We start from the raw sequence: 13,827 nt of genomic DNA on the forward strand, positions 1-13,827 counted from the left end.
ATGTCTCCTAATACCATCATTTGCTCTTTGATAAGTATTGACAATTAGACATACATTCAATTTATCTTGAATAGTTTTGCAGCTATTGTCTGGGATTTCTGGGTGTAGTATTTTGTCTATATTTCCTGACCTAGTAATGCATTGGGATAATTTGATGGTAAATAATTGCTTAGAATATGGCCAGCTTATTTTAGAATGGGCAGTAAAAGTGTGTGCTTTAACTCTTAAACGAGTCTACTTTAGATGAATTATTGTATACAAAAATGAAACTACTGAGAATAAATTGTATAATTTCTAGATGATTCTTTTGGGGGGTTAACTAGGTATTTTTAATTGCTGTATTGTTGACCTTTTGTAAGGGATAGCTGATTATTACCAATTTTACCAAAATTTGCTGGTGGGATCTAATTCTTTACTAGCAATGGTGTCACACGAAGAGTTATAATAAAAAAGCTGAAAGCTGACCTAGGGTAAGTACAGTCAGAATCAACAAGCCTGACATTGCCCTCGGTAGGTAAATCTTGACCTGTGCATTCTCATCCTTTAATGATTCTGCATGCTCATTTTATTTGGGCTACAATCAATATTAGATTAACACTTTTCATTAAAACTGGTCAGGCTGACTTAGATATTTTTTTAGATAGGGTGAACCCTTTTATGTTTGTTGGGTTTTTCTTTTGTCTTTTTTTTTCCTTAATTGAATGCAGTAGGAGGGCGTTTATAAGTTACTGCACATTTGTACACCTCAGGAACCTTCCAGAGATGAGTGCTGTGTATGAGTTTTCCCTACTCTAGAATGTGAAAGAAACACATACAACGGCGTCAGTAAATGGCATTTCTAAAATCTCAAGTTTATAAACTGGAATAAGTAGAGAGTTGGGAGGTGCTGGGTAGTCAGTAGAGTGAGGATGGGAGATACCAAGGAGTTGATTTAGAAGAAGAATTTAAATTGCAGGTAGGTAACTTTGTTTGAGGCTCTATTATCACAAGGTTTCATTTTCACGCATTTCCCCCATTCATTATTTAACAGTTATTTTGATCATTGATTCATTTTTTGTTTACTCATGTTACTAAGCCAAGGTACATGAATTTATGTTAAAAATTTTAAGTTTATTTTTGTTTTTCTGCCCTTATTGTTCATTTATTTATTTTTGCCTTTTCTTTTGTTTTATCATTTTTTCCAACCACTCCTGTCCTTTCACTCAAATCCTCCTTTAACTCACTACCAAAATAAGAGCCATCAGCTCCTCCTCAAGATATTAGTTGCATCAGCCCAAGTTCCACTAGTATTTTGGTAAGTTGGCAACCTCCACCCGTGGAAAAACAGAATGGCATTATCACTGAATACTCCCTCAAGTATACTGCAGTGGATGGGGAAGACTACAAGCCTCATGAGGTTTTGGGAATTCCTTCGGATACTACCAAATACCTTTTGGAACAGCTGGAAAAATGGACTGAATACCGGATCACTGTGACTGCCCACACAGATGTCGGCCCTGGCCCTGAGAGCTTATCCGTGTTGATTCGAACCGATGAAGATGGTATGTTGCCTCCGCTCCGTCAGTTCGCACCTTCTGACACAGTCTGGGTCTGCTTTTGCTAGGCTAACAATTATTCTCTTATTTTTTTCTGCTCATCATTTTTGATCCAACATTTCGATTATGTACCTGTTTTTGTCAAAGACCTGCCTTTCCTACATCTTGGGCTTTTTTTTTCTTTTTTCAATTTCAGTACAACACTTTTCTGCCTTTTAAAGGGACACTTTGCTCCTGTGGTCCTATGATCCAGATTTTCTCTGTACCTCCATCTCACGTCTCCTATATTTTTCTTGGCATTTTTATTGAATTCTCTTTCACTGCGGATTTAACTTTCAAAACTGCCACCTTCTTTCTGTCTTTTATCTTGTGATTTTTGACATCTCTTTTATGGAACGGCCTCTTGATATGGAAAAAAAAAAGAAGAATCCATATAGTCAAGAATCTTTTTATTCTACTATTAAAAACGAAAACTTTAAAAAACACACAACTATCAACAGTCTGTTTTTGTTATTATTTCAATGCAATACTTCTTTGTGCTTTAATGCTTTGGATCACAAAGCATCTTCCTTGGCTTTTGTACATTTTTTTTACATGTTTTTCTATTTCTCTGATACTCTTTTTTCTTTTTTTCTTCCATTTTGGTTTTTGCATCGGTCATGGTTTTTGATCTTTTCTTAAAATGTAGAGCAGATTGGTTGAGCATTTTCCTTAGTTGAAGATATTTGTGTTCTTCAATGAAGCATAGTGGGTCTACCCATTTTTAAGTAAAGAGAGGACTCTCGCTGGGTGGCAAGTGCCTGTAATTGTCTTTTACCCATGATGTTGTTGCAGTTCCCAGTGGGCCTCCTCGCAAAGTCGAGGTGGAGGCTGTCAATGCCACGGCTGTTAAAGTCTCGTGGCGTTCACCTGTGCCCAATAAGCAGCATGGCCAGATAAGAGGATATCAGGTGCACTATGTGAGAATGGAAAACGGTGAGCCCAAGGGCCAGCCCATGCTGAAGGACGTCATGCTGGCTGATGCACAGGTGAGTCTGTTTTATTGGTTAGCATTGCTTCTAGTCTGGGTTCAATTGTTAATTTTTTGACTCCTTAAAAAAAACTCACATAAATTCTAGATTTTCAAGCCCATTGTTATATGTTTACCTTTTACTTAGAAGTAATATCAACTGAAAATAAAGTGAATTAAAATGCTTTTCAGTTTTGAATACAAGTCACTTTAAAAAATAGATACTATGCTCTTTATATCTATATCCAAATTCACATTTCTAACTTCAAAAAATAATGATGAGTTTAACTTAATCAAAAGAAAGTATTTCAAGCTATATTTTGGTTGATAGGATCTAGTTTCTGCTGTGTTTAAACTATTTGGACCAAGATTGGTCTAATTTCTTAATGTATGATTCTTTTTTTCACTAGAGAACAGACATTTTTATTCAGGGGACAGAACTCAGTATTTTATTTAGTATTTCATCAGGTCACATATTTTATGAGAATAGTTGTTTCCTATCCCAGAAGGTGAAGATAATAACATAGACGATAAAAATTGAATTAAGGTTTCCAAGAGAATAAATGTGTTCTCGTGTACTGAAGCAAATTAAGAGAATTCCTAGGGAGCAGAGGGTGATGCCCTGTCAGTAAAGTGCTTCCAAAGAGAACCTAAGTTTATTTTCCAGGTCCCATATTTTCAAAAATCCAGGTGTGGTGACTACATTTGTAATCCTAGAGCTGGGAAAGCAGAAATATGTATGTGTTCAGGCGAGCCAATTTAGCCTGCTTCTCAAATTCAAGATTAGTCAGAAACCCTCTCTCAAAAGGAAGTGGACAGTACCTGATTGTAATGCCCCAGGTGGTCCTCTGGCCTTCAAAATCACACAGGTGTCCATGAATCCTCATACATATATGCCACAAAGTCATGTATACACTATTGCATATATGGTCCATGCAAACAAAGAAATTACGAAGAATGAGTAATTTGCATGTGTGAGATCTTTGGTTGACCTCAGGGAAGTGGTTCCCAACCATGGTGTCCCTACCTGGTTTTGTACTTAGTTTAATGCAAAGCATCAAATATTTTCATTTTTCCTGTACCTTAGAGGAAACCTCCCCTAAATGAATGTTTAATTAATTTACATGTATCTCAGATATTTTCCTGGGATGGAGAGGAAGACGCCAAATTATAACTGCTTGTTTTTGGAAATGGCACATAGCCCAGGGTCTAGCTTGCCATTGCCGTACTGACACTGATGGGATACTGTGGTTATAAAATATGTAAGATATGAGATGCTTCAGTTCATGGTAACTGGGCAGAAGGAAAGGATGGGGTCTGTGAAATTTTAAGATTTGAAATGAAAAGGTCTTACATATGAATGTAGAAAAGATTACAAACTAAATGAAAACATTTATAAGAATTGCCCAGTTTTATTTTCTTTTATCTCTGAAAAATATGAACTAATGTGTGTTTCTACAGTGATAATGAAAGCATTCACTCTCCAAAGTCTTTATGTTGTCACCTCACAAAAATGTTTATCTTTGCTTCTAATTTGAAGCATCCTAACGAAAGTCTGGGAGGGATCTAAATTGTAGCTCTCTCCTATGGCTCTCACTTTTGACTGTTTTGCAGAGAATTCTGCAAATATAGCTGATGTAACACAGAATATGCCTCTGACAACTCTTTTTTATTACGAATAGGCATTTTATTCTATTCCTATTAAAATATGTAGATACAATAAAGAAGGAAGTTAGAAAGGCAGATTCAGGGGGTCTTTTGGACTTTTTCTATGCATACATTTGCTGGTAAGTATGGACTTTAATAAATATGGAATCATATTCTATGTATATGTGTATGTGTATACACACATTTCTAATCCCCATTGTTTTGGTTCCTAGAACTACTCACTCAATTCCTCCTGAGGGCTTTGTTTCTCATCAGGGCAGGACACACTTGTCAGTGGGGTCAGCTTTGCATAGCCTTGTACCCACTGGTATGTGGGGTGTCTTCCAGTCCCCAAATCCATTTATTCAGACTTCCAGAAAACCCCGTTGTCATTGAATAATAAAGAAATAGTAAAGAAATTTTATAGAAACAGAATTAAAGAGGTTATCAAATATTTATTTTTAAAAAGATACTTATGAACTCCAAAAAATAGTTTTTAAAAACTACAACAATTTCAAATATTTGAGGGTCATCAAAAATCAACTTGATTTTTATAAACCCTTATTAATATTATAATGCTTTTAAAATAGACTGTTTCTATACTGTAATGATAATAAAGTTATTGTTGCCATTTTAAAATTTCAAATTTTGTAAACAAAAGCATGATCATGCTTTGGTAACCTTTTTTGGTTTTCAGATGTTTAACATTATGAAACTGAGTCATTGTCTGCCTATATGTGGCTAATAAATTTATATATTTTTCTATCTTCTATTTTGACATCTGTATATTAGTTTGTTGTTTCCTAAATTTCTCCTCTTTGTTTCTTTTTTATTTCTTGACTCTATTGAAATTTAATTACCTCTCACAAGTCTTCATTGAAACATACAATTTGAGAATAAAAAAGATAACAATTTAAATAGTAAATTAATTATATAACCCAGGAAAGAAGTGAAAACTGATGACTTAAAGTAGTATGAGGTCAGAAATATTAGGTATATTGGCTGCTTTAGTAAGCCATATAGTTAATGAAAAGAAATCTAAGCTAGTTTGAGCAATAACAATAGCACATAATTACCTTAACCCCCTTAAAGTAAGAATGTCTGCATCGTAATGCACCTATTCTTTGGAATGTTATTGTACATGTTGTTTTAATGAATGCATTTTCCTATTTTAAATTAATGGAGGCCAACTTCATCTTTATAAGGGTACAAGTTTCTCTTCATTTCTTTTTATTTTGTCCCCTTTCCCCAATTTTCTTAACCTCAATCAGTGGGAAATTGATGATACTACTGAACATGTGAGTAAATTTTGACTGCTTGACAAAAAAATCAGACCTTATATGCTTGTGTTTCTTCAACATCAGCTTTCACTTTCTCATGATTTGTTTCACATTTGCTTGGTTGCATGAACTAATGGACTGTTTTGAATTGGTCTTAACTATATATGTACTTTTCAGTTTGTTTCTCTTTTTGTGAATTGAGCATGGTGCTACTTATTACATAAGGAAGGTCATGACTTCTACTGCTACTAACTCCACCTTATGACACAGTTAGAGGAAGCATGCTTTAAGTGGATTTTTTCGAGATGGGTTATATTGGGTACTTGATGCAGGTTACTAATATTTTCCACATTAGGGTTATATAGTCACTATGTCACATAGTGTAGACCTGACACTGATTAACTCCACCTAGACCTGGCTAAATTTTGTCACAGAAAGAAAAATTGAATGTCATTAGTAGGCAAAGTCAAGAAGTAAAAAGAGTCTCACAGAGGGGATATTTTCTTTAATTTATATGAGTAGCTTATGTTACCTTTAAAGGGTCAAGTCTGTGTAAGATAGTCATGTGATAGAAAATGTATCATCAAAGTTCTTACAGGAATTAGGAAGAAGGCTAGAAATATAGAAAAAGTTCTAAAACCATTATAATGTAGACAAAGACATGTCCTAAATAAAGGTACAATGTCTTGGGAATAAATGACACTGTTAGTAGGGCTATAATTTCAGAGATAACTGCTAGGGATGCTAGTATACTTGACAATGGCAGAAGAGATGACTGGCAGTTCTGTTGGTGACAGTATCTGTGCGTATTTGGAGCTAGGGAAGAAATGTTCACTGGGTGTAGCCATGAAGGCCAATGGAACTGTCCTCTAGTCTTGTGCCAATGAACCTTCTAATTGGACACAGATAAAAGATTTTTGTGATAAAATTACTGAGCAATAGAGCAAAGAGGTAAACTATGACAGCTGAGATGTCAATAGGAGATTAAAGAATATTCATTTCTTTTCCAGAGAGATAGTGAAAAAATATTAAAAATAAATGTAATGTAGAGGTTGCAAAGAGCATTTTCCTGATTTGAGACTGAATGGAATTAGCATTTATCAATCTTTTGATATTCATTATTATACTATATGTAAAGCATATAGAGATGAAAATGCTGTAAACGTTGACCTTCAAACGTTGTGTTCTGTCAGGATAGGTAGCCCTAAGACAAATCAAAGGGTTTTAAATGCCAGCAAATGAACTCACTGGGTGTCGTTAGATTTGATGTACAAATATTTACTGGCAAAGCATAAGATTAGTTTTGGAATTTTTGGAAAATATGAATAGTGTATCAGGTATTTTCTAAGACTAATACCCATAGTAAGAAACACATTTATAATAAGATCATGTGCGTATGTGTGTTTGAAAGAAATAATAGTTTTATAAGACCAGGTTTATCTTTAAATCTGTAATGTACTCAATATTTTTTACTTAAGTCCATTGTAGTTCTTATTTTGTTTAATAATTGTCATGGTTGAATAAATTGATTCCATGAGCCATGGAATGGACCAATACTTCATTTAAAAACAGTGACTTAATGGGTAAATTGGAGCATGAAAAGATATAAAATATGAAAAACAATAATTATTTTTCTAATTTACTCATGCAATGATCAAAATTCAATAAAATTTAAGGCAGCAGAAATGAAAAGGAAGCAGTATTTTAAGCCAAATATTGATGGAAACTTGCGGATGAAGACTTGAATGAAGAAAATAAGATCAAAAGTAGCCTCTGAATTTTAAAGGGACATTATCAGTCATTAAAATATGTAGCTAGAGTCTACTTTGGAGGTTGTTTTCTAGTTTTTAAAGTTGAATTTAATGAAAGAGACCAGTGAAAAAGCCACAGGGAGACACCCAGCAGATTCTACATTATATTGCTACTTGGAGCAAAGGGCCAAGTTGTGGCTACACATTTATTTGGGATATATTCAGAAATGATTGTTTCAAGTTCCACAATACGTGTTTTCTAAGGTTAAAGGAAATAAGGCTGACAACACTAGAACAGAATCTTAGGAACACAGACGTTTAAGAGGCAAAAGTATAGGTGGGATAGGAGATGATTAGAGGCAGAGGAACTATGGCCTCACAGAGTAGCCCAATACCACCGTGCAAGTGCATTTTACTTAAAGACAATGAGTGTGTCCCAAGTTGTATCATGATTGTGATAGTTGGGTTATGTGCAGTTAAGTCTATTCTAGTACATAGGACTTGAGCTGTTTCAATGTATATCACTTATTGTATCATATAACAACCTGAGCAGATAGAAAGACATCTGGCCATCCCTAATTTTATGGACAAAAACCTTATAGTAGAATTAAAGTTGTGACAACCTTGACGACTTCTGTATGCCCAGGTTGTCTGCTATCCAGCAGGAATCTTGGGAGACTTTGCAGGAAGTTAGCTATTATCATTTCTTGAATAATCAGTTTGTCCACCATAATGTATAATACTGTTGCTAGGTAGTTACTTGGTCCTCTGTGATGTTAGTGAAAACATTTCAAGGTCCTAAAGATACAATATATTTTTCTTAAAAAAAAATTTATCTGTATGCCTGAATAAAATCGCCAAGCGCTCAACAGAATGATATTTGAATTGTTTCAATTTCCACATTGATGATATTTTTACTCTTTTGAGAAAGTGCCTTGTCAAAGCTGTCATATCTGGCATCAGTTCAGCAGTTATGTTCCATGGTACCTGTAAATTACCTTGCCGAGAAAAATTCTACTGTATTTCTCATGGTCTAGTCCATCACTCCTCACTCACCCATATTGCCAAAAGCTTTAGAAGATAATGACATTGAATACTTTCTTAAATGTATTCATATACTACTTGAAAACATGCAAGAAATGAAGCAGTTTGTTAATGGGTTTGTATGTGCTCTGTATGTTTGTGTGGAATGTGTAAAGATCTATGGAAAACACCAGAACAAGCCACTAGTCAGAGCTCTAGTTGAAGGATCTTTTATCATCCGATTAGAAAAACAGTTCAATTATCATCCAGTATTAGAGTCATCATAGCTCCAGGCCCTTATTAAAACTAAGAATTTGAACATTTCTGGTTTGTCATTTGAACTTTTTCTATATTGTCAGAAATAAATAATAAGCACATATTACTGATATCATAAACTCAAGTCCCATTCATATTTGTATGTCCTGTTCACTAAATATCCAGAATATTATCCTCATTGTATGATGATTTTATTCTCAGTTTTTTAATTAAACAGTAATCATTCCCTGGTATCTTAAAAATATTCTTTGATCTCAAGAATATCTAGATCTATCTAGATTTACCTAGCGACTTTCTGGGAGCAGAAATACCATGTTGTCGTCTTCCCCTTCAACACTCTGGCTACCACTGCAGGGCATCAGTGTGGGAAAATGCTGCCACAAAGTCCCAGATAGTATATCAGACTGCTGTGATAAACCAGACACAGTTCCAACAATTTTCCTGATAAAATTCACTTATCTTCCATCAACTCTTTGGGGTGCCAGTATTCTATGTTGGGAAATGTGGGTGTAAATAGGTAAGCAGTCCTGGATTACCAAACCAGTATTTTTTTTTTATTAAACAATTAAGGATGTTGAAATTCAAGTGTTTCAGGAAGTCTTGGTCCATATCTCTTTCTTAACTATTCCTCCTGAAAGCTGCTTCTGAGAATGTGCAAATACCCAACCTCACTATTAACATCAAGACCCATCTCCATAGCATGAGCCGAAGGCATGGAACTTGTGCACTTAGCATGGCTTCAGGGCATGTCAAGGCATGCACAGAATGAACATCAGCCACTGTGCTTTGCTCCAGGCTCTCTCTCTCGCATGCTCTGAATCAGTGCTCTTATTGTGTGTCGTTTCAGGACATGATCATCTCTGGGCTACAGCCTGAAACGTCCTACTCCCTCACTGTGACAGCTTACACCACCAAAGGAGATGGTGCTCGAAGCAAGCCCAAGCTAGTGTCCACCACTGGGGCAGGTAATGTCTTCTGTGCCGATTTGCACCTTCAGCCCTATTTCTCATTTTCAGATGGTATGGATCTAATCTACCATTTTTTTCCTTATGATGCACTGAAAGGAAATAAAATGTTGCGATCAACTTTGAAGCATTTGTCTAAGCTGGGTAGGAAGAAGAAGATCAAAATATATACATTTCCAAATCACCCTGCATTCATATTCAACAAGTCCTTCTTTGAGCACTGACTATGTGCCAACTACCTTTTACAGTACCAGATAGACAATAACACTTATAAAGCATTTCATCTCATTAAATTTATTTTCTGATCAGGATTACTAAATTAACAAATGAGCATGTGGGAAAATTTCAGGGTATTCTAGAATAAAATGGAAGGATGTAGGCATACTACCTCCCAGGGGCATTTAAAGGATGGAAAGAGACTTAGAGAAAGGCTGGTTTTAATCCTATTAGGTTTGTTTGTTTGTTGTTTGTTTGTTTTATATTACTTGCTTGCTTGTTTGGTTGGTTTATTTGAGACAAGATCTATTTAAGAGTTAGCCCAGACTGACATAGAACTTTTTTTCTCCCTGCCTCAACCTCTTAGGGCTGTGACTGCAGTCATATCCCACAGTCCCTGGCAGAGCAGGTTATTAAAACTGAATGTAGAGGAGCAAGATTGAGGAAGGTCACAGAAAAAAGGCGTCTAAGTAGAGAAGTCGCACAGTGGTTCCACACCACCCACACAAGGACTCTGACTTTGTTTCTTTTCCTGTTGTAATGGACGACTCTGATGAAAGTAATTTAAGAGAGAAAGGGCTGATGATGGCATAAAGAGGAGTCTGTCATGCCAGAGAAGTTAAGGGCACAGGAATCTGAAACAGTTCATCACATTGCATCGCCAACCAAGAGACAGAGCAATGAAGGCTTGTGTTCAGTGTGCTTTCTCCTCTTTACTCTGTCCAGAACTCAAGTGCAGGCGGTGTTGCTGCTCATGTTTAAGCTGAGTTTTCTGGACTAATTAAGATCATCCCCAGAGGTCTACCTTCCAGGTGATTCTGTCATGTTAGCAGTTAACATCCATCACAACCTCTCTAGAATGGTGTTGCCATCTTGATTGGGTTCATGACTTACGGATTTATAGTTTCTCATTTTCTCCCTTAATCTTTTCTGTGAGGCTTTAAAAGAAGATATTTGCACAAAGATGGAAAAATATCAAAAGGCAAAGTAATTTCAAGTTGCTCCTTCTAGAAGGACTGGAAACTTCTTTGGTGCTTCTTAGACTTGTCTTGCTTGGCCACATAGGGAAAACCAGCAGGAAGAACTGGCATCACAAACTGACAAATTAAGGGGTAATTACAGAAGAGGATTCTCCTCCAATCCCATCACAGAGCAATCTCCCATGGAATTTTTCTTCTGTGGTTTTGATTTACTCCTCCTGAGATGCTTCTTGCACAACTTTATGTTTCTGTCTTTCTACGAAAAGACAGAAAGCAGAGAACAGCTGTGATGTTGAGCACCCTCCTGGGTGCCATCTCACTGCCAAGTTTGTCTAAATGTCATAAGATTTGCCTCACTTGCGTCCTGCCACCTGCAATCGCCTCAAGCAGCAGGAATACAGATGGCAAAACTCCTTCAAGCAGAGATTTTATTCTTTTTTCTTTCCTTACGTCTCTCTCTTTCTTTGATTTCAAGACTACCTTTCTATCAAACTATTTGTGCCACACTGGAAAACTGACATTCAGTGAAGTCATGGTGGCACAACATATGACTCTGAGTATAGGAACAACCAGTGTTGGAACATAGATACACGATATAATCCCTGACATGGAATCCTACATTGAACGAAATAGGGTTCTTCTACTTATATTCACATACTTATGTATTGCTAATGTCTGATGTGAATTGAAATCCAAACTACTCAAGAGCTGAGACCTATGGACAAGGACATAAAAGCAGAGCATTTATAGATAAGCAACCCAAATCCTCACAAAAGGAATGACTTACTTTTTATAACATCATTTTTCATTACTTCACAAGATTTAACTGTGGGTCTTTTTCATGTTGTCCAATTAATTTTTTTTCTTCCACAATTTCTATTCTTTTTTTTTAACAGAGAGGCTTGGGCACCAAAATGAAAATACGCACAGTGTAGATAGATGCTTGAGTCATACTTATTGTCCTTATAGAGACCATCTAATGCTGCTGTACTATTTCCTTATCTACCAGCAAGAAAGCATACCTTGGCCATGGCTTAGTTCTGTGCAATTAGTGAAAAATTAATGAAAATTAATTCATTTAGAATACAATCACAAAAATTCCTCTTGTGTATCTGTGTCCGCGATGAACTCCTAGTAACAGTTATAAAGGCATATTATTATAGCATCTATGGATAATTTTGGAATCCCCCTGAAATTTTATATTAACATTAAGAATCTTGATTGTGTGCTTGATTGTATATCATTTATAGAATCTGTAAGCAATCAGTCCTTCAAAGAGCAGTACTAGTACTAGCTTAATCTGTGTAAACTTTTGTACGAAGGAGCTAGCTTTTCTGTGTTTGAATGATTATGATGTGTGTAATTTCTTTGTTAATATTCTCACTTTTCTTTATCATAATTACTGTACTGCCTAAGACTTTCAGATTTAAGACAACCAGAAATTTCATTGTTTGGGGGCCTAGGGAAATGTCTCAACATTAAGAAGAGGAATGCCTCTTCCAGAGGACCTGAAATACCCATGACATGACTCCCAGTACCCATGTAAAGGGACTCACAATCACCAATAACTCCAACTCCACAACATCCCACCTTCTTTTCTGACCTCTGTGGGCATGTGCACACTAATGTCCACATGTTCTCACACAATAGCTGCATATAAACACAATTCAAATAAAATACAAAATTCAAAGTTTCTTTGATTTGACAGTTTCTGTATATTGTTTTATAAATTTTCTCACTCTATTGGTCAACTTTATTTAAAGGTGATGAAACAGCAATGATTGAGAATTTGGAAGTAACAGGATAAGAGCAATCAGCTATGCTCACTGATAGCAGTTATTTAAATGGAGACTGAGTTTAGAACCATTGAGACAGTTCTAAGTTGACCTCCAACATTGATATTGCAAATGTTTTTTTTAGTTAATCACATGTATTAACCATTTCTACTACTCTAAAAGATTTTTAGAGTGTGAATAATATAATAAGGAGAAAGAACTGAAAGTGAAAAAGGAGGCATTGACATGTCCCAAAGGTCCCAAATGGAGGCATTGACATATCCCATTGGTCCAAATGGAAGTATTGACATGATGCAAAGGTCCTGAATGGAGGCATTGATATGTCCCAAAGGTCCAAAGGGAGGCATTGTCATGCCCCAAAGGTCCCGAATGGAGGCATTGACATGCCCCAAAGGTCCCAAATGGAGGCTATGATATGTCCCAAAGGTCCAAATGGAGGCATTGACTTGTCCCAATGGTCCAAATGGAGGCACTGACATGATGCAAAGGTCCAAATAAAGTCATTGACATGCCCCAAAGGTCCAAAAGGAGGCACTGCCATATCACAATGGTGCATGTAGGGGAATTAATATGTCACAATAGACACTATTAGCTTATTGACTATGTAGCTTGTCCTCTGTGTCTACTGTTTACAAAGATGAAGTCATGTTTGACTTTTGCCCTCCTCTGAGCATGTAAGACTCTTCTAACACTGTCTAACCTCTCAAGCATTAATGAGGTACAATTAGACCACTGACCCTGTTACCAGCCAGACCTTTAAATGTGGTCCCCACTATTACCAATGAACCTTGATTCAGAATCTATATAGAGTACGATCTTCTCCACATTCTTATCTTTATTGATAGGTAGACTTACATTTACGAACATCACTACCCTGTGAACCTTCTCTTTCCTGCTCTGATCCCTGTATTTCTGGGTACAAGGTTTTGTGCAATGCAAACAAATTATAAATATGTTCTTATTTACAGTGAACATTGGTGTCCCAAACAAAATGGTTCTATTGCCAAAATATGAACTTTCTGCAAATTCTTTTTTACAATATATGGAGTGATGTGGAACTTGATTCTTTCCCCTTTTTCAGTCCTATCATTCTCTTGGTAGAGTATAGCAGCTCTTTAAAGCCATTCTCCCAACTTCTTTAAGCTCCATGTGTTGTTGTGTTGTTATTCTTATGTATTGTGGAGAATTTGGGCTTCCCTTCATGGGGCCAGCCTGTCATACATGGCAATGTGAGTTGTCTCCTTAAGATGTCAACATTCACTTCTTTAGTGAGCTCTTCACATGGTATCTTGTGGTATTTTGAGTAGCTACCTCAAAGTTCTTATGCTTAGTTACATTTCTACCTAGGA

The 13,827-nt window shown here is 36.1% G+C and overlaps 1 protein-coding gene across 8 annotated transcripts in view; it reads left to right on the plus strand.

Moving 5' to 3' along the window:
• Positions 1 to 13,827, plus strand: part of Ptprd (protein tyrosine phosphatase receptor type D) — a 470,962-nt gene that overhangs the window by 310,111 nt on the left and 147,024 nt on the right. For 5 of the 8 annotated variants that reach the window (XM_050123920.1, XM_050123912.1, XM_050123917.1 and 2 more), the window contains exons 11-14: positions 1,236 to 1,541; positions 2,370 to 2,563; positions 5,463 to 5,489; positions 9,369 to 9,486. In XM_050123920.1, coding sequence (XP_049979877.1) covers positions 1,236 to 1,541; positions 2,370 to 2,563; positions 5,463 to 5,489; positions 9,369 to 9,486 — 645 coding nt within the window. The remainder of the gene's footprint in view (positions 1 to 1,235; positions 1,542 to 2,369; positions 2,564 to 5,462; positions 5,490 to 9,368; positions 9,487 to 13,827) is intronic. The other 3 variants (XM_050123914.1, XM_050123916.1, XM_050123919.1) reach the window with 1 other exon arrangement.

The sequence above is a fragment of the Alexandromys fortis genome, unplaced genomic scaffold (assembly GCF_014885135.2).
Source record: "Alexandromys fortis isolate MF-2015 unplaced genomic scaffold, M_Fortis_MF-2015_v1.1 scaffold_166, whole genome shotgun sequence".
NCBI classification, from domain to species: domain Eukaryota; kingdom Metazoa; phylum Chordata; class Mammalia; order Rodentia; family Cricetidae; genus Alexandromys; species Alexandromys fortis.